Source organism: Peromyscus maniculatus, chromosome 6, assembly GCF_049852395.1.
Source record: "Peromyscus maniculatus bairdii isolate BWxNUB_F1_BW_parent chromosome 6, HU_Pman_BW_mat_3.1, whole genome shotgun sequence".
In the NCBI taxonomy this organism is placed as follows: domain Eukaryota; kingdom Metazoa; phylum Chordata; class Mammalia; order Rodentia; family Cricetidae; genus Peromyscus; species Peromyscus maniculatus.
This window is the reverse complement of record NC_134857.1, coordinates 116,373,962-116,393,429: the sequence shown is the minus strand read 5'-3', so window position 1 is coordinate 116,393,429 and position 19,468 is coordinate 116,373,962. Positions and strand designations below refer to the sequence as shown.

General features: G+C 40.4%; 1 protein-coding gene across 2 annotated transcripts in view; it reads right to left on the bottom strand.

The window, feature by feature from the left end:
• The window catches only part of Ppp3ca (protein phosphatase 3 catalytic subunit alpha), a 291,242-nt gene that overhangs the window by 25,748 nt on the left and 246,026 nt on the right, over window positions 1-19,468 (bottom strand). For both annotated transcript variants that reach the window (XM_006970334.4, XM_006970333.4), the window contains exons 9-10: window positions 11,823-11,948; window positions 9,967-10,041 (exon numbers count right to left, since the gene is read on the bottom strand). In XM_006970334.4, coding sequence (XP_006970396.1) covers window positions 9,967-10,041; window positions 11,823-11,948 — 201 coding nt within the window. The remainder of the gene's footprint in view (window positions 1-9,966; window positions 10,042-11,822; window positions 11,949-19,468) is intronic.

Sequence of the window (19,468 nt, the reverse complement as noted above, 5' to 3'; positions counted from 1 at the left end):
CAGCTAGATTCGTCCAAGCGTAAATTAGGTTTCTCCTTTGTATTTAAACTCTACTATGTAACCACCCACAGCTAGAGCCTAATGCTTACTGACTCTAAGCCACATACTCTGTACTTTCCCCATAAGTTTAGTGACCTAACGAAAATCTTGTGAGGTAACAGGTAATAATGGTATGGTATTTAGCATAAAGCTACTCTAACATGCATTTTTGCAAGCCCCAGAATACCTTTTAAAATATAAATGGAAAAAAAATACAAATCCCTTTTGGTGCACAATAGATTTTAAGGAAGGACAGGAGACCCTTCCTGTCAGCCTACCTGGTCACAAAACGTCAGTGAATTCTTTGCATGGGAAGCCTTAGAAGGGTATGTGCCTGATGACTGCCGCTAGCTGGTCACTTCCTACTTAGTGAAAAGTCCTTCATTTACAAACTCTAATTTGATTCCATGTACGCTTTCTAAGATGCATTTTCAATCAGCACAGTGATTCCTAAGCAGAACTGCAGAAATGGACCCCATTTGTAATTCTCACTGGAGTGAAAATTAAAGATTTTAGAAACCATCTATAAAATTTTCAAGGAATGGCCACATAACCCATGTGTGCCTTACCAAGGACATTTAAGTTTCTCTGCTTATCAATGGAGAAACTCAGAGCTGGCCAGGATCTACTTTGGGCAAGCCCATTGTCAATACAAACAAATAAAAAACAAAACACTACTTTCTTAAACTGGTAACAGAAAATTTAAAAAGTATGCCTGGTAGGCTAAGAATAAAATAATTAGCATGGCTAGGTATCCCTCAAGGAAGTGTGGCCATAGGTGATGTAATGGCTTTAGCAGGCCTTTATTATGGCTCTGATGAGGCATGCATACTGCCCTGCTAAGTGTTTATTATCATCTGACACTGGGAAAATACAGTTTCAGTTGAGGGACTGTTCAGGCCAGACTGTCCTGTGGCCATGTCTCTGAGGAACTGCTTTGATTGTTGGTTGACATGGGATGGCTCAGTCCAATGTGGCAGTGTTATTCCTTGGTGAATTATCCTTAGTTGAGTAATAATGCTGGTATCAGAGACAGACAGACAGACAGAGAGACACACAGAGAGAAACAGAGAGACAGAGATCTACACACACACACACACACACACACACACACACACACACACCTGACCTCCTTCAGTGGTGGACTGTGACCAGGAAGTGTAGTCAAATAAACTATTTCCTCTCCAAGTTGCTATTGGTCATGGCATTTGTCACAGCACGAGGAAAGCAAACTAGAACCTGTGCTAAGTACTGTGAGAAAGCATATCGGCAAACACAGTGATGTGCTAGGTTTGTCCCACGCATTACTATATAGGTAGAAAGTTGAGTGTCACATGACAACATACACACCATATGTAAAGGTGAGGGAAGAAATGCATCTTTCCCACTGGACAGAGAATGATCCAGGCACAGTGGCATGTGCCGAGCTCATTTGAAACAAGCCTATTTAAAAATCTTCCGATGGCTCGTGACCCAGGCAAGGTGTTTTGTCAGTAAAGAGGACAGACCGTAAGGCTTTGCTTCCCCTCACTCGCCCTCAGAAAACACAGCAGGAGAAAGGAGCACTGGAAAGGCTCCCACCAGTGGACAGTGGCAATTCAAAGAGGAGTCAAGGCAAGCACTGGAAATGTTCAGGGAGTGCTGTGCCGGAGCCAGTGACCTGACTGTGAAACTCCAGATGATCCATTAACTGACTCAGCCATTCCTTTAAATGAACTGGCAAGCAAGAGACAGTGCAGCCCGCTGGTAAAGACCTTGTGCCCTGGAATAAAAGACCTGGCTGAAGCCCTCGCCTGCACACTGGCCACTCGTCTATTTTAGGGAGACTTATGAAGCCTCATTATGCTTCTTTTCGGGATTTATACAGTGGTGTTCGACAGGCCCTTCCTGCATCATTTCATATACCACTCAGAACGACTATATGGAGGTGGTTCTGCTCATCTCCATTTGAAGGGGACACTTGCAAAGAAGTTATCTGCTCAAAGCTGGAGAGACAAGACACAGCTAGGGTTCATTATAGTAGTAAGTTGTTGATCCACTTCAGTTGAAGGACCAGCCGTGTGTGTGTGTGTGTGTGTGTGTGTTCTTTCTCCTATATTCTGGAGACTTAATTCACTCACAACAGTTTCACCACTGAGAGTCTATTATCAGCCCAGGTTTTTTCTTTCAAAGGCCTATTTTTCCAAACCCTGGTGGGCACTTTGAGTTACATGTGCATTACAGTTTTACTCAAACACGCACGTCAGAGAAGCCATCCTCCTCAAACTGACTGGTAATCCCTGGGGTTAGCCCCCAGCGCCTCAGTTTGCACCACCACAATTAGCTTTCATTTCCACCACGGCTCAGCTTCAGTTCTGCGAATTCAACAGAACTGAGAGCAGTTTGAAATGCTTACAAGTTCTTTTGAACAGTTCCCTCTAAATTGTACTTTAACCTTTGTTCACATCTAACCACTTCAACTGAGATAATTTGCTACGTTCCTAAATGATACCCTTGTCCATCCTTTATTTATGTTCATGCGTGATTTCAGGCCTGAGGATTCTGACATTATTATGTTAACTTGTTTTTAGGTTATGCTGAAGTGCAGCCAGAAGGAGAATCACACAGCCACCCAAGAATGCTTGCTGTGAGTCCGTCTATCTCTGTTTTATATCTCTACATAAAGATCTGATATATTCTGGGGTCATGCGCCTGGTGCCTCTACACACAAAGCCACGTGCTTGATGTCAGCATTGTAAAATAAATACAATAATCAATCAACAAATACTTCCTGTTCCCCCCTAAACCATCAACTATTACAGGGCATGCAATTTTCCTCCCTATATTGCAAACCAAAATGCTACATGCAAAAATGAGTGGTTTGGAAATAATCATGTGAGACATGAGAACAGTTCTGAGTGGGCAGTTCTTCAGCATGAAGCAGAGGAGACACCAAGAGTGAAATTTTCAGGCTTAAATGATTCACCCCTTTAGATTTTTAAAGTGAAAAAAAAAATCACATTTAGATACTGTCAATACTTGCTGAAAATAATCCCTTGACTCTGGTGGTAAAACCCGAATACTTATAGTCCCATGTACTTTTCCACGAGAGTAACTTGTGTTAAAAGGTGCCATGTGCGGTAGGTCAAGTACCTGTCACGGCACATAAGTACAATTCTGGTAAAAATTCATATAGCTAAACCCTTAAACCATTTCAGGGCTACCCCAGGGGCCACCAAGATGCCACACTAGGCTTTATAGTCCTAGCTTCACACTTTACAAAGTTCTGTGTGTGACATTTTAAAGTGAGATAAGTAGGGAGCCACTGTGAGATCTGTGATATTACACATAAAGGACTGCCTAGTAATTCAAAGCAAGAACAGTTCTCTGTACATAGTTGAACGGTTTCACAAACCATGGGGAGACCTGTTCAGCTCACGTGGTTGACGGGTTGCTTGTGGTTAGCATTAGGATAGGAAAACATGTGGATAAGGACAGGGGTTCTACTGTGTGGCTTTCTCCTTAGTTGAAGGCAGAGACAGAAATTCTAATTTAATATTCTTTCCAGGGCAACCTGGAAGGACACTTGGCTTCTCACGTGTTCCTTTCATTCTTCTTTTCTTATGCTACAGGATTTCAGTTTCACCTCCACAACATTTTCTTGTTAGTGAGGTTTAACAAATATCACAGTCTCAAACATAATTTGTATTTAAGGTGTGTGTGTGTCGGGGGGGGGGGGGGGGGGGGGGTAGTGATCTCTGAGTCTGTGACTTCAAGACCTAAAAGCAAATTCCAAATGAACGAATGTGCCTTACTTCCATATCTGTCCCCAGCTTTCTGGTGCTCTCTGCTACTCCAACTTTCTCATTATAGCAATGAACGAAACAGAAGCCTTGGGGCTGAACAACCCCCACCCCACCCCCTGTCTGGGAGCCTCCTCGGGATCACTAACGACTCCTTATTTAAAGTGAGTCTCCTTCCTTCATAAATGAAGGTTAACTACCAAATGAGAGAGAGTCTTCGAAGTGGGCTGCCTGCTTCTCTGAAATGCTCAGGTGAAAGCAAGCCTAAACTGAAAGCAGATTCTCATGCTATCATCCAAAATCAGAAGTGGAAAGGAAACAGGGACCACAGGACATATCAATTAGGGTCTCAAGACACTCCTTGGCAGTAAACTTTCCCAAACTTTTCAAGATAAGGACAGGCAGTTTGTATTTGGCTTTCAACACTGAAACAAATAAACAAAAAGCCCATAGGCCAATGTGAACATAAATCCCTTTAAATAGGCTCCATGTAAGGCAGAAGCTACTGGGAGAGAATCATGGTGTGACCAGAGAACTTTCTGTGTGCTCACACACACCTCAAGTTTTCACACAATGAAACACCTATAACTTCTCAGAGAAGATGATGTTGAAAGAGGTACATGGAAACCATCTCCTGTATGACTCTTTTATGGGTTAGGAACAAGGTCTCAACACATGGCCCAGACTGGCCTTGAACTCACAGTCCTCCTGCTTTAGCTGCTGCTGCTTCTGCTTCTCCTTTTTTTTTTTTTTTTTTTTTTAATTTTTCCGAGACAGGATTTCTCTGTGTAGTTTTGATGCCTATCCTGGATCTCGCTCTGTAGACCAGGCTGGCTTCGAACTCACAGAGATCCGCCTGCCTCTGCCTCCCGAGTGCTGGGATTAAAGACCTGCACAACCACCACCCAGCTTCTGCTTCAGCTTCTTAAGGGATACACCAATGTTTATGTGCAAAGTTTATAAAGTATTCTATGTCTTATTTAACAATAAAAAATTATGTCTATGTCTTTACTCATTTCCATTCTCTCTCTTACTTCTTCCCTTGTCCCCTTCTTTCTAATCTTGCTGATTCTGAGGGAGTATTCTGAGGTAATCTCAGGCCTTGGACATCTCAGGTACCTGAGAACAAGGCAGATGCATCAGCTAGTCTGCATTCAGGCTGTTGCCTTCCCAGCTACATCTTTTAGACTTTACATCGGCAGATTTTTCTTTACTTCCTATGTTAAAATAGGGACAGTAACAGTAACTCTATCCAAAGGTTGTTTTCAAGACTAAAAATAATGAAGCAACCCAATACATTGTCTAATAACCTTAAAACAAATCACACTTAGTTTTTTTTTTTTTGCTGTCCAAAATAATAAAATTAATGAAAGTGTTTATTATGCACCAGGAACTTAGAATGATGGGTAGTGACACTTGTAAGTATCAGTGGCTGTCACTCAGCATCATCATCACTAAATACTGAAGGGGAGGTGACAGATCTGGAAGGCAAAGCGGGGAATCCCTACTTGCTGAAGGCGTCGCGGACACTTAGAAGTCAACCTGATATGACAGAAACATGAGCTGTAAGCTCCTATTATTACCTCTGACTTTTAGTTGCCACTGGATATGGGGCAGAATACTGAGAAGGGCAAGATAAATCACTCATCGAGAGGCAGCCCCCACCTAAAATAAGAAGCAGTTGAGGGAAGAGCCTTAATTGAGCCCTTTGATGTCTGCAGCAAACAGACAAGGAGCCTGGAAGGAGACTAGGGCCACCCCTCAAAGACAGACAGGTTCCAAATGTGGCAAAGATGGGAAAACAGAACTGCAAACTTCCCTACAGCTGGGGATGATGTAAAGAAAACAAAACTCAAATATATGCTGCTGTATCCCAAAGAGATTCAGAAAGTTCTAGGGTCTCATAAACCATTCTTTGAGCATTGCAAATCCATTCATTTCAGAGTCATGATAAAATAAATTGCTATGATTTATTTATCTTACTTGGCCAGTCCAAAATGGACAGTACTCGGAGTTGAACATACTTGCCACTAAAACATTTATCTCTGTGTATTTCCACCCTTAATGGGGACATTTCTGAGAACTGAGCTAAATTTTCAGTCATACTTATAGCCATAAAATGAGGGGGCAATGTCCATTAGTATTTGTTCAGGATCCTTAGACCCTTAACTTTCAAAGAGGACAGAAAGACTCCAAAACTGCCACATGCTTAAGTAAGAGCTGCTAGTCTTGGACTGGTGCCAGGCAATGCTGGCTATTCTTTATACATTTTATGTCCAAATTTCCACATTTAAAGTTCTGTTCTCACTCTATATACAGAGGAAACCAGGCACAAAGGAGAGAATAGCTGAGCATCTCCTGAAGCAGTCAGCTTCTTATCAACCCAAATTGATCATGAAGGGCAGAGGGCACCTTCCCTGTGGAATCTAACTTTCCTCCTTTCATTCTCCCAAACTCCTTCTTTGAAAGAAAATTATGTGTGTGGGGGTGTGCAAATGTGCGTGCACATGTGTGTGCAACAGATCACACGAAAGCCAACGCTCAGCATCAGGTGTCTTCCCTTGATCTCTCTCCACCTTTATTTTGTGAGTCTCTCAATGACCGGGAAGCCCATCGATGAGTCTAGATTGGCTGGCCAATGTGCTTCTGTGGTCTGCCTTTCCGTTCCCCCAGTGCTGGCACTGTCGCTATGTATCTCCACTCCTGGCTTTCCAGTGGATGCTGATGCTCGGGATCAGCTGAGTCATCTTCCCCATCCCCAAGGTGCTTCTGGGAAAGTTGACTGCTGTGCCATAAGGGAACTAGGGCCTGCACTGCCACCACGTGTCTTGGAGGACCACCAGCCAGGGTGAGTCTTTCCTCATCGCTGCTCCCAACTCTTCTTTCTCTCCCCATAGAGTCACACCCACAAAACAAACACTGAACTAAGGGAGCCCTTCTCTTTAGTCTGACTCGAAGGGAAAGAAACAAACCATTTTGTAAAAGTAGAAAATGGAACACTGCTTGCTAAGCAAGGTATGATGTGTGTAAGACACCAAAGACAATGGCATCTACCTGCTCCAAGAAGTGGATAGCACTGCTTTGACTTCTTTCTGCTCATCTCCAAACTTGTAGCAATTGTATGGAGGAACCAAGTACTTTTAGGATAAACCAAACATTTTTAAAAGTATTAATGCTGCTTGAAATTTTGAAAGTACGAATTGTGTAAGTGCGGCTGGCAGAAGTGACTTGAGTTAAAGTCAGAGGGCGCTGTTCAAAAAGGAAAATGTTATTTACCGATGCAGAGGTTGACAGAAATGGAGCAGGGAAGGAAGATGAAAGTTAGGGAGTTAAGCATCAATTCTAGCTGGCAAGGCCAGGCTGGTTTCCCCTGGATCAACCTTCTGCACTTGACTAGGGCAACACTGTATTGGTCTGAAGGAAAGACTCACCTTCAATTTTAGAGTGGTAGAACGCGTTTAGAAAGAAAAAAAAAAATCTTCCAAGACCTGGATTGAAATTAATTATTTTAAAGCAGGGTGACTCACAAAGTATCTTTCCATATAAGTGACTGAGAGAGAGTGGTCAGCAGTTCAGCAGCCTTGCGCAAGGCTGTGAAGTCCTGCTGGGACAGCCTGTGAATCATAGCCATCAGTGACATCCTACAGGGCCGATACAGACAGGCAACAGACTGTTTGCTATTGCAATGCATTAGAAAGTAATTGCAAACATGTGTTCTTCGTCTACACCAAGTTCGCTTTATAAATGTTGGCTGATGACCCTGGCTAACATGGAGATTTGTTTACTGGGGGATTTACTGTATTAATGCTAATTAATATTAATTTTAAGAATGGCTGCATTCAGAAGGAAATATCCCAAATTATAGAACTTGTCACGATAATTACTTTGAACTGAAAGAAAGTAGAAGAGCCACGAAATCAATGCTTTTCTGACTTTCTCCCATCCTTACCTGCTCCTTTTCTCTACAAACAACCAGACCAGTGTCCCCATTCCCAAAGGCAAGGCAGAGAAGCTGGAATGCCTCTTCCACAAAGCAAGCCATAAAACTCCTTTGATGGCACCCAAGCCTGCTGAGCAGAGAGGCAAAGGTGCATCTGGACAGACAGGTTCCCTGACTTCCTCACCACACCCTTTGTCCAGCATTGCTGTAATCTGTCCATTATTTATCAAACTTAAAAAAAAAAATAGAGACCTGTTCTTAGATTTCTATGTGGTTTTCCTGATGGCCCCAGTGCCAGCTAACACTGCATGAAATCCCTACACTTTTCTGTTGTGGACCTTTCTTTTGTTATAGACCTATCAGCCACAAGTGCTGTGATGAGTGGAGAGAGACATCATATCTGGCTGCCTTTACAATGAGTAAAAGGACCATAGGAAAAAGAAACTATGGGATAATGCTTATTGCTGTTTTAAGGTTCAGAATCCATTTGGTTAGTATTCTTCCTTCAGTTAGAAAAGTCTGGGCCATTTATGAAAATGTTATCTTTTAAAGATAATCCTACTCTTATATTTTGGGGTTATAAATTATAAATGTACTGCCTCCTGTCAACATTGTATACTTCTATTTGATGATTTCTGTGTCAAACATTATATGGAAATGTTTCCAAGTATTTTCTGTATTAACTGTGAATGAATAGAACAAAATAAATTGCCTGTGATGGAAAATAAATAAATAAATAAATAAATTAATTAATTAAAAAATAATAATAATATTGAAAAAAAAAAAAGATAATCCTACTCATAGAGAAGTGAGAAGTAGCAACTGCGGCTATGATGTGGGAAACTGTGAATTATCCATATTTGCTTAACTAATTCCTATGGATGTTTTAAAATTGTTTAATAATTATTTTTTCTTTCTCTGTTCTCTTTCCTACCCATCCTATTCTTTTGCACTGAGGTATCTGAAGATAGTTTATGAGGACAGGTGAAGAAGATGAGAGAAGCTATGGAAAAGAGAAATACTAAATGCTAGCAACAAATTGTGTGCTTAATTGATATATACTTACAGCAATTCTACATTATATATGTCTATTATTATATATTTATCAATTATATAACACACACACACACACACACACACACACACACACACACGTATATTACCCAAGTATATGGGCATATTTTTTTTCACCTGGAGCAATAAATATCTTGCACTTTGAGCTGTTATCAGAGTTAAAACAAACAAAATATTAAATCATGTCATCCATATACTAACTTATAGGAAGGGCCAAAATTGCCTTCTGTATAACTAAAGAGCCATTCAATGTCTCTCCGTTTAAATTAATCAAACTATCTACTTTCGTCTTTGTCTTTCTTCTTTATTTCATAATGTCTTATTCCATTGACATTATCTGTTCCACTAAGACGACTTCAGCTTCTTCAAGGCACTGAGGAGTTCTGAGTGCCCTATACAGGGCAAGACATTAAATATGTATGAAGAAAGTTTGCTATTGTGTGTTCCAACTCTTGCCACATCTTTCTTTGTTCCTTCCCCACATTTCAGACACTTCTCTAGGACTCAGAGCAATCTTTCCTTTCATTTTTCACCGCACAGACCATCTCTGCCTTTAGAGAAAAGCTACGGTTCTTGAAGGCAACTGAGTTATCACAGAGCATCTCAAAATAATTTCAAAACTCTCATGGATTCACCATTACATATTAATTCCGATACAGAAAGTATTAACGTTTGATGTTATCAACATTGCTTAAAAATGAAAATGCTAAGGATGTGAATGCAGCTCGTGGAAATAACATATTAAAGCAGAGGACTTTGTTCAAGATATCAGACCTAAACACAGGCTTACCCATGTGTAAATGCCTCTCTTTGCCCCATATACCAACACAAATGATAGGAGAAACACAAAATGGCAATAAAGAGATGCCTTTTTCTAAGGAGGTAGAAGACTATCAAATAGCAATGTGAGTAACTCAGAGACAGTCATTAAAACAGTTTACTTTTCAACAACAGTTTCTAAGTAATGCGGAAATTCTCTCATGGTTTCATTTCTGACATTTTCTTACCTCAGACGAAATGCTTCCATTTTCGACATTCACCGAAATCTTAAAAATTTATGACTGGGGTTAGCATTGCGATCCTAAGTAATCGCATGGCAAATGGTATCAGCACAAAGGCTTAACTTCTTACCGTCAAATCCATCTTCCTCTGACCCCAGCTCATCATCTGAGCAGATGTTGAGGACATTTACCAGCATCTCAGTCACTGCAGGCGGACAGAGAAGGAAGGGAAGACAGAAGTCCAGTTACCACCCGACAGCTCTGTCATCACTCACTAGCAAATTGTGCAACAGCATGCCTTTTAGATAAGCCATTTCTTTGCTTCTATCCTTATCCACAGCATCTGGATCCATATCTGCCATTATCCATCATAAAAGGAAACTCGCTGTCTGCTTCCATGTAGGCTTTTGAAAATGAAATTATTATTTCATCTTTATGAAACCTCCTACTAATGCTTATTAAATATAGGTCAATAAAAAATGAGGGGAAAAAATCCAAACACTGGATGTGAGTATCCTGTAACTCAAAAGGGAGAAAAGAACTGTCTTGGCATTTTGTATTTATTTCCACAATGATGCTGCCCGATCTAGATTAGATTACAGACTTCTGTTCAGCAGGGACTGAGCGAATGCCAGATTCCTTTTGTTAATTTGTCTAATCCTCCATAGAATTCAGCTCCCAGATAGGTGAGTAGCTTTGCATTTAATAAAAACTGCTGATGGATGAGCTAATACATTTGAAGTAGATTTGGGAATATTGATCTTTAGAAATAAATATGTTGACAGAAATATCATTACATTTGATTTCTAAAAAGGCTCTGAGATACTTTGAGATGAACCAGAATTCAGCCAAGTAAACGGATGGTGCTACGTTTACGGAACAGTGTGCTCAGCTCCTTCCTAGCAATGTGCATGCTATCACATTTAATGTTTCTTGAAACGCGCTTGGGTTTTATCAAGCTGTTAATGAGAGGCCCGTGCATCATCAGAAGCTGTTTTTAAGGTTGCACAGCATTTCAAGAAATACTCTTTATGACGCATGATGAGTAATGCCGGCGGTGCCGACATTAACCTGGAGTTTAATTATCAAAGCTGAACTACGTTTTCCAATATATCATTGATTTCTTTTATAAAAAAATACAGTCAAAACTTGAATAGTGAACAGAAAGCAACCAGCTAAAGGGTGTTTCTCATGCCTGGTAGACGTCAGACTGCACATTGCTTCAGTATCCACAGCCAGCAACAGCTGAGCCTGTCTGCACACTGGGACTGCTCAGCGCAGGAACCCGGAGCATGGAGCCCCATGGGGGAAGGGGCACTGTTGCAAAGCACCTGTGATTTATTTGGGCATAGGGGAAAACTTCTCCCCCGACAACTCATTACTTGCCTTGTGGAATTATTATCAGGTATTTAAACTAAAAAATCCTTCAGAAGTCTTGTAGACTCCCCCAAAAAACATGTAGCTTTCCTCTAAAACTGCACCTGAATTCAGCACATGGGAACTTATCATCATACAGTGCCATGGCCTTCTGGACCACACGGGAAAATGCATGAGGAATTGTCCTTCAACATGTTGCAGGCACTAATCAGTGCCATACAATCATGAATATTCAGGAAAGGAGTACAAGGAAAGCATGCCTATCCTAATCTGTGGTAATAAAACATGGCTTTGGGACTATAGTACCAAAGAGTAAGAGGAAAGACTTGAGATCAGATAATACTTTATTTCTACTGCTTGAGAGACTGTTATTGATCAATTGGGACTGTGTACATACTCCAGACTCTCTGTTTGCCCTGAATCCACTCACTGCATTAGGTCACCAGGCACAGGGCATGCCATCACATCCTTCCTCTCATGGTACAGACTGTGAATGTTATTGGTTAGAAGACACCATTGGTCTCTGAACGTTCCTGGTAACACAGAACACAGCTCTCGTTTCTTCCCAAGATAGCTTATTAAGAACATCTCAGGACTTTCACAGCATACCTTTCTCCCCAACGAAGGGCAGCGACCAGGTGAAAACATCCATGAAATTTGGGAGCCAGTATGGATGGGGAGAGCAGTTGAACTGCCTGATGTTCATCACATTGTTCTCATACTTCAACACTGCAGCTAAAACAAAAAACAACACAAGAGGACATCAGCGTCAGAACACATCTCTGTTTCTACACATGGTTTTAGTGGATCAAGAAAGTTCAACTATTTGAATTAAGTTCCAAACCATGAGGACAGCTAGCCTCCTCAGCCCTGATTTTCGGATTTATGGACTTAAGCTTTACCCCTTGGAGGATGGTACTGTGTGTGCAATGTGTGAGCAGTAATTTGAAATGACATTAGCATTTGGAAAATATTTCTGTAATGTAGTTAAGCAATTATCAGGAATCAGATCAAGAGCCTCCTGTAGTCAGGAACATTCTAGTCTCACTACCTGATAATAAGAAAAAGGTGGCAATGCTAAGTTGGTCTGACATAATTTAGTAATCTCTGCAGATACTGGAATTAAATCTCTCTCTCTCAAACAAAAGCATACTTTCTTTCCCAAGCAGCAATCACAATAGTTACATTAATCAGCATAAATTATATCATATTTTTGATTAAATATGGTAAGATATTTGGATTTAATGCCATATAAAATAACACAGTATTGACTCTAGCCATGACTTCTGAAAGGGCTGTAGCAGCCAAGGCCTCCAGAAGCAAAGGTGCCTGCTTCTCTCTGTGGTACCTGCGTGGTATCTGTGAGCTAGCCAGACACAAGCACGACCACTCTTAGTTCTACCTAGATATGGAAATGCCACCCGTGCCAATCCTGGTCAATCCACACAGGGCAAGCAGGGCTCTGTGAGCACTTTCAGTGAAGGTGGAGCCATGTATTCAGTGGAGACCCCTAGCTTATGGCTTGACAACAGTAACCTATGGGACAGACTCAGGTCGGGTTAAATTTTCACCTGCTTTTTCTATTCACTTACTGTTGCTACCTGAAAAGACACAGAACAAATATAATTTCCCCTAAATGACATCCCTTTAATGATGAAGCCCTCTCATTTTCAACCTTCCTGAACTATACAAGATTTCGTTTTTATTATCTTTCTTCACCATGGTAAGTATTGCATGGATGGTGTGTAATGAGAAGATCTGGAATAACGTAAATGGGCTATTTACACTGACTGGTCGAATACACAGAGAGTTGCTTTATTACTTTGCATTTTTAAGCTGACCTTTATATGAGGAATATGTTCTAGCTTGTGATTGCCGATAACAGAACAAAAGTCTTTAAAGCTCTATTATTAAATGCCTTCATTGGGTTTGAGCTTTCATGGCAATGCAAGTCTCTTATACAATGCTGTCTCTAACATAACAATGTTTTCAACACTGAAGTCTCATCTGAAATGTTTTCTGTCTTGTATTTCTAAGAAATCCAAGCCCTATCCATAGGTCTTCGAAGCCCAAACACTTATCCTCTCAGTGGAGCCCTTCTTGGTTCCCTTTAATGGACAGATCATGTCTCTTGCTTGATTTCTAAAAGCTCTCACTTACATACAGATGGCACAGTTGTCAGGGAACTTTGATCAGGGTCAGTCTACATATATGTACCTGCCTGATTCTCCATCTTCCCCCCTGTAAGGAACAGGTACCCTAAAATAGGCTCGAGGTTTTCATGTCTACTGTAGCATTTTACTCAGATTTGATCTGAGAGGCTGAAACAAATCCTGCCATTCTTTCTACAATATTCATTCAAGCAAGGGGCCCTCATCCCTTTGGTCTCCTTTACATAAGACTTCTTGTTACTTCTCAGCCTGTCCCGGATCTGGATGAATGCCACATAGCCAATGTCTCTGAAAGTATGACTCAGGACTACCAGAATATTTTCTGTAGGCTTTATTAGTGTCTATGTCCAGGAAAGACACATCTTTTTATGTTATGATTTGTCTACTGTAAGCATTAGGCTGCATTCTAAGTATGCTGATGTTTTTAGCAACTTGCAGTTAGCTCATGTTTGTGTGCTGGGAGGCTTTTGCTTTGAATTATAGACCTAGTTGACTAATATGGCTACAGAAAACATAGAATCAGGCACTTCGGGAACACAGATGGTACAGTTAGCACAGATAGGAAGGGAGCTGGAGTTCTCTTCTTCTGAGAAAATACTGACTCTTGCATATATTTTTGGAAATGGTCTTTTGCATTGTTCTATTATTTAAGCAACATGCCCTTTGGCAAAAACAAAACAACAAACATAAAAACACCTTGACAAATTACCACAGCAGCACTTCTGGTCTTCAGGACACAGTATTTCTAGTGTCTGATATTATTATCTTAGCACAAGATTCCTGCCAAGGTTGTTTTTTTTTTTTTTTAACAATTTGTTACCATTCAATTTGTATTTTTATCTTCAAAAGAATCTTTTAGGGCTCAAAGCTGTCTTTTTTTTTTTTTTTTGTAATTGTTCCTCACCCTCTCCCCCAATTTTTTGTTAATACCAGGTGGTGGTTTAGCAGGAGAAAAGAAAGAATGGGTAGCTGGCCCTCACTATCCATGGATTCCGTATGCATGGATTCCACCAAGCCTGCATGCAAAATTCTGATTAAAAGCCAGATCAATGTCCACACTGAACATGCACAGACTTCCTCCTCCTGCCACCAGCCCCTAAACATTTCAGCACAGCAACTTTTCACAGAGCATTGCCATTGTGTTTCATATCATGAATGACGTGGATGATGTGACATAAAGGATGATGCCCGTCGGTTAAGTACATATTGTACCACTTTATGTAAGGCTCTTGAACATCTGTGGATGGTGGGATTCACAGAAGGTCTTGGGCTCAATTCCTAGTTGCCACCCGGGAATAACTACATTGTGATTAACACCGCCCTGGATGGAGAACAGGGAGAAGCTTTATGAAATATTTTACTAGATCCTCTAAAAAAATCTGAGAAGCTGTGTGTGTGTGTGTGTGTGTGTGTGTGTGTGTGTGTGTGTGTGTGTGTGTACACACTCACACACGCCCTTATCTGCAGACAGAGCAACTGCAATGGGGAAATGGGGAAACTTGCTCAGATTATGCAACCAGCAACAGACACATCTCACCCCCTTTCTACTCAGCTTTTCCTGACACTAAACCCATTCCTTTCCTCTATTCCCTGCTGTCCTTCATAAATTATACATGCACGGATGCTAGTCCTAGCTGTGGTACTAATTTAACTTTGGATGTGGTATTCATATTTAAAGATGGTTCAACTTTTGCCAAAGTACATACCTAAGTGAGATGAGATGCAAATTCCTAATCAAAGGTTGCCCTGTCAGTGAATTAAAGAGAAGTGTGTTCTGTAGAGCAGTGAGGTAAAAGCAGCTTATTTATTTCGTTGTCGGCTCACCACAGCTTACTTCAGTACCTCCTGCAAAAGCTAATACTTGTTATTTTGTTTATTAATGATGGGAATGATCCATTTCAACAGGAGATACACTTAGTGTCCAGGCATGGCAGGGCACTCAGCTCGGACCGTTATACATATAATCATAAATCACAATGTTTTACTAAAGTGTTCTCAACATTTCTCTTTGAGAACAAGTAGAGAGGTGAAGTAAGCTACTCGTCCACACTTTCAAAGCAGTAAATGTCAACTCTGGCCTAAATACACATCATCTATATACATATACAGAGTTACCATAACAACACAAAGCATTCCATGCCTATCAAGGTTTGGACAGACTCTTTTTCCTTCGGCATTACTCTCTCTAAAGATGAGCACAAGTCTGGAAGGCCAAGCACCTAGACAGCTAGCATATTCTGTCACTAATTACTTAGGACATCCAGGGCCACTTAATGTCTCTAGGTTAAGTCTCCGTTTCCTGACCTAAACATGTGGGTTTAGCTAGAAGATTTATATGAGCTCTTTCCCATATAAGTGGCGTTAACAAACTTTCAGAAGAAAAACCTCATGATTAATACAACGACTGATCAGTGTTCTCAGGAATTCTATAGGCTACTATTGTTGGGCTTTTCCTTATTCTCTGGCTAAAAACAATGAATCTTTAACTTAAAATGCAGAACCTCAGTAGGTATTCTTTTCTCCAGTGACAAGACATATTTGTGAAAGAACCCTTTGAACAACCTCACATTCATAAGCTACTCATAAATTTTGGTATTTTTGCGCAATAATTATATATTATCATAATACATAAAATGAAGTCAAATTAGTCTGAAACATCTACATTCACAAAATTCAGTTAACATTTCATCTCCCACCTCCCACATCTTCCTTCCCTGACACCTGCCCCCCGCCTGTCACTGGTTACAAAACGTAACTGGAGTCCTAACAGTGTACTTTCCTCTGAAATGTCTGTGGGACAAGCATTCCTAGTGCAGTGAACAAAATACAGATGACTGTATTTGCACAAATACTGGAGACATTAAGAATTTGAGGGTGGTGGTGGTGCACACCTTTAATCCCAGCACTTGGGAGGCAGAGGCACACGGATCTCTGTGAGTTTGAGGCCAGCCTGGGCTACCAAGTGATTTCTAGGAAAGGTGCAAAGCTACACAGAGAAGCCCTGTCTCAAAAACAAACAAACAAACAAACAAAAAAACAAAAAACAAAAACAAAAACAAAAAAGAATTTGAGGCGAAACAAAGAAACAACAAAACAAAACGAAAAGCAAGCGTCCTGTCTACCAGCCACCGTCAATTTCCCAAGACTTCACATCACTTGTTGCGGAGGGATGAAGAGACACTGTGACACATTTGTGGGCCTTAAGTTATTCCCCGCGACTTACAGCAGACCAGACAGCACAGAAACAAATGGTTCTCTCTTGTAGCTGCAGGTGTGAAAATCTGCCAGAAGAGACTGTGATGCAATGCAAAGACTACTAATCCTACACATTTGGAGGCTGCCCTGCTCATTCTTCTTGTGATGTCAGAATAAATCACTTTAGAGTTATGCAATTACTTGGTCCTGTCATTTGTATTGTACCTGCAGAACTACATCTTTAAAGGCATGTTTTTGAATATTTAAAACCAGCAGCCAAGGGCTCAGTATTGTTTGCGAAATGGATACTGGGTTTTATTTATTGATTGCAATTCTGGTATATAAGTCAAGGACTCTTCTTTTGAGCTCTATCTTAAATCCTTTAGTACTGTCAGTAGCATCCCTGGCACCTGCATCCAGTGAAGCCCAAGGAATACAGCCCACACATCATACTGCTGCTGTCACACCATGCACTATATCCCTGGACTGCAGTCTGATTTTTAGAACCAAGGGGTTTCTGTGATTTTAAAATTGCTAGGGCGCGCGCGCGCACACACACACACACACACACACACACACACACACACTCACGATTTCATTTTCATTTAATAAAAGCTTTGTAGGAGTTCCTCACCTTTTCCTATCACTATTGAGAGCCAGAGAAGCTCGTAACAAAGCAAGAAAAAAAATAGCAAGGACAGCAAAACCCAAAGGAAGACTCTAATTCAAGAAAAGTTTTCAAAAGTTTATACCAAGAAGTAACTAGTTCATCAAAACAGAGGCTTAGCATATTCTAGGTAGATTTCAAGAGGAATACACAATTCTTTTTTCTGGGAAAACAAACACCTCTCCCAATTTATATATATATATATATATATAATACATTTATATAATATATATAAATTTACTGATCCCAACATGCCTAGACCCTCAACATTCATCTTGTTTAGGGTAGGGGAAAATGGAAATCAAAGATGGAAACAATTTGGATTTTTATTCTTTTTCTCACTCTCGTTAACATCTTTCATCTCCTTATCTGTAATTGATCATCTATTTCCATCTGAAAGAGATGGAGAAGAGGAAAAGACCAGCAACAAATGTGTGAAAGATACCAAATGGGGGCATGCTAGAAGCGCAATCATAATAATCGATCTAGAAATAGCAAAAATCAAATAAAATAAAATAAGCAAATAGATCCGTGATGTGATTTTCTTCCAGTTTTTCCACTAACAGATGCTCTAGTGGAAAAACTAACATCACTGTGTTCCTTTTGCCAAGTCCCACCTTCACATGAGGCAAAAAAGCTTGGAGGAAAAGGTCTTGAGGTGAGACCCATGTGCCTGTAATATTTTCTAGCATCAGTTTATAACTTGTGCAGGATGCCACAGGCAAGGGGTTTCAGATTGTGGAAGAAATACTGTATATTTTCTCAATCTGTCTGTTCTCCTAAAGAATACTTTTAGGAGATATGTTCTCCATTTATTATTATATAAACATATATATGTATATTCTATGTATGTACATTTTCCCATATTGTACTGTGCCTTGTATGAATAGATTTCATGGTCCCTTGCATTCCAAATCTGACTCTAACTCTGATTTCTGGTCTCTGCTCTATGTCCTGCTTGATGATTTTCATTTATGATAGTTTGTAATGCCATCAATGGCTTAGGCAAACAGCAATTTACTAAGCCATGACAGCTACTGTATGTGGTGACAGAATACCTCTGCAAGTCACTTGACACATCATTGGTCAAGATGGATTTCAAGCCTTCAATTTCCAGTTAATTTAACCACAGTGATAGTCTTTAGTATGAGAAACTTTATTGGTTTACTATGTGATTCAGCACCTAATTTGGAGTTCTTCATAGGCAAATGATTAGTCAGTTCCGTGTAGTGAGTAAGGCAAAAGACTCTTTACTATTACTGGCTATAAACAGTATGTATTACTTGAAATGTGATCACAATTTTGTAAACTGTAAGCTTTGCCACATATTTAAAGGAATGAAGCATATTTTCAGGAATAAATACATAGCAAAAGAATTAATGTGATGAAGCAAATTAATCATCAACTTAATGAGTTATTTATTATTGTTAATTTTGTGTGATCAGAGATCTAAGCTCTACAGTAAGTATCGGGACATAAAGGCACACTACCACATACAATCCATTTATATGCCTTAGTCTCCTTAATCACTAGATAGGAATGCATTTCTAACCTCCACAGAGCTTTTATTTATGGATTTGCATCCCTCATGGAACTTAAAATATCTGTTAAAACTTTGTTACATACTTCTCTGTGTAAAATCTGGATGACATTATTTTACACAGTGAAGAAAATAGTGTACCAGACACTTTTGTAAACACTCTGAACCAGTCTCAGGACTCCTGTGTGTGCACGCACATGCATATTGGGGTGCAAGACACGCTCCTTTCTTTTTCTGTCGGTATGGGAACTGGACTTGGGCCTTGCACATGCTAGCCCAACACCCCACCATTGTGCTCTCTCTACAATCCTTCACTGTTTTTTAATTTCTGACACAGGTCTTGTGCAGGCTGGACTTCACCTTGCTCGGTGGCTCCAGGCAGGCCTCCAATGTAAGACTCTCCTGCCTTGGATCCTGTGTTTCACTTTTAAGCACAGTACTAGCCAGTTCTAAACATGGTGATTATTCAGATCCAGAATTGGGGGTAAAGTAGTGGAAGAAAATGATGGAAAGGATGAAGATGCATAAATCCCTTTATTCATTTAAGGCCATGCATATTGTATTTGGTATGAGTTGTTATTCAGTTGTGTTGAAGAAAAGATCGAGGGGAGGAAAGAGAAAGAGCAAAAGCAAGGAAAAGGTGAGAACCAGCAGGACAGAGGAGGCAGGTAAAAGACAAGAT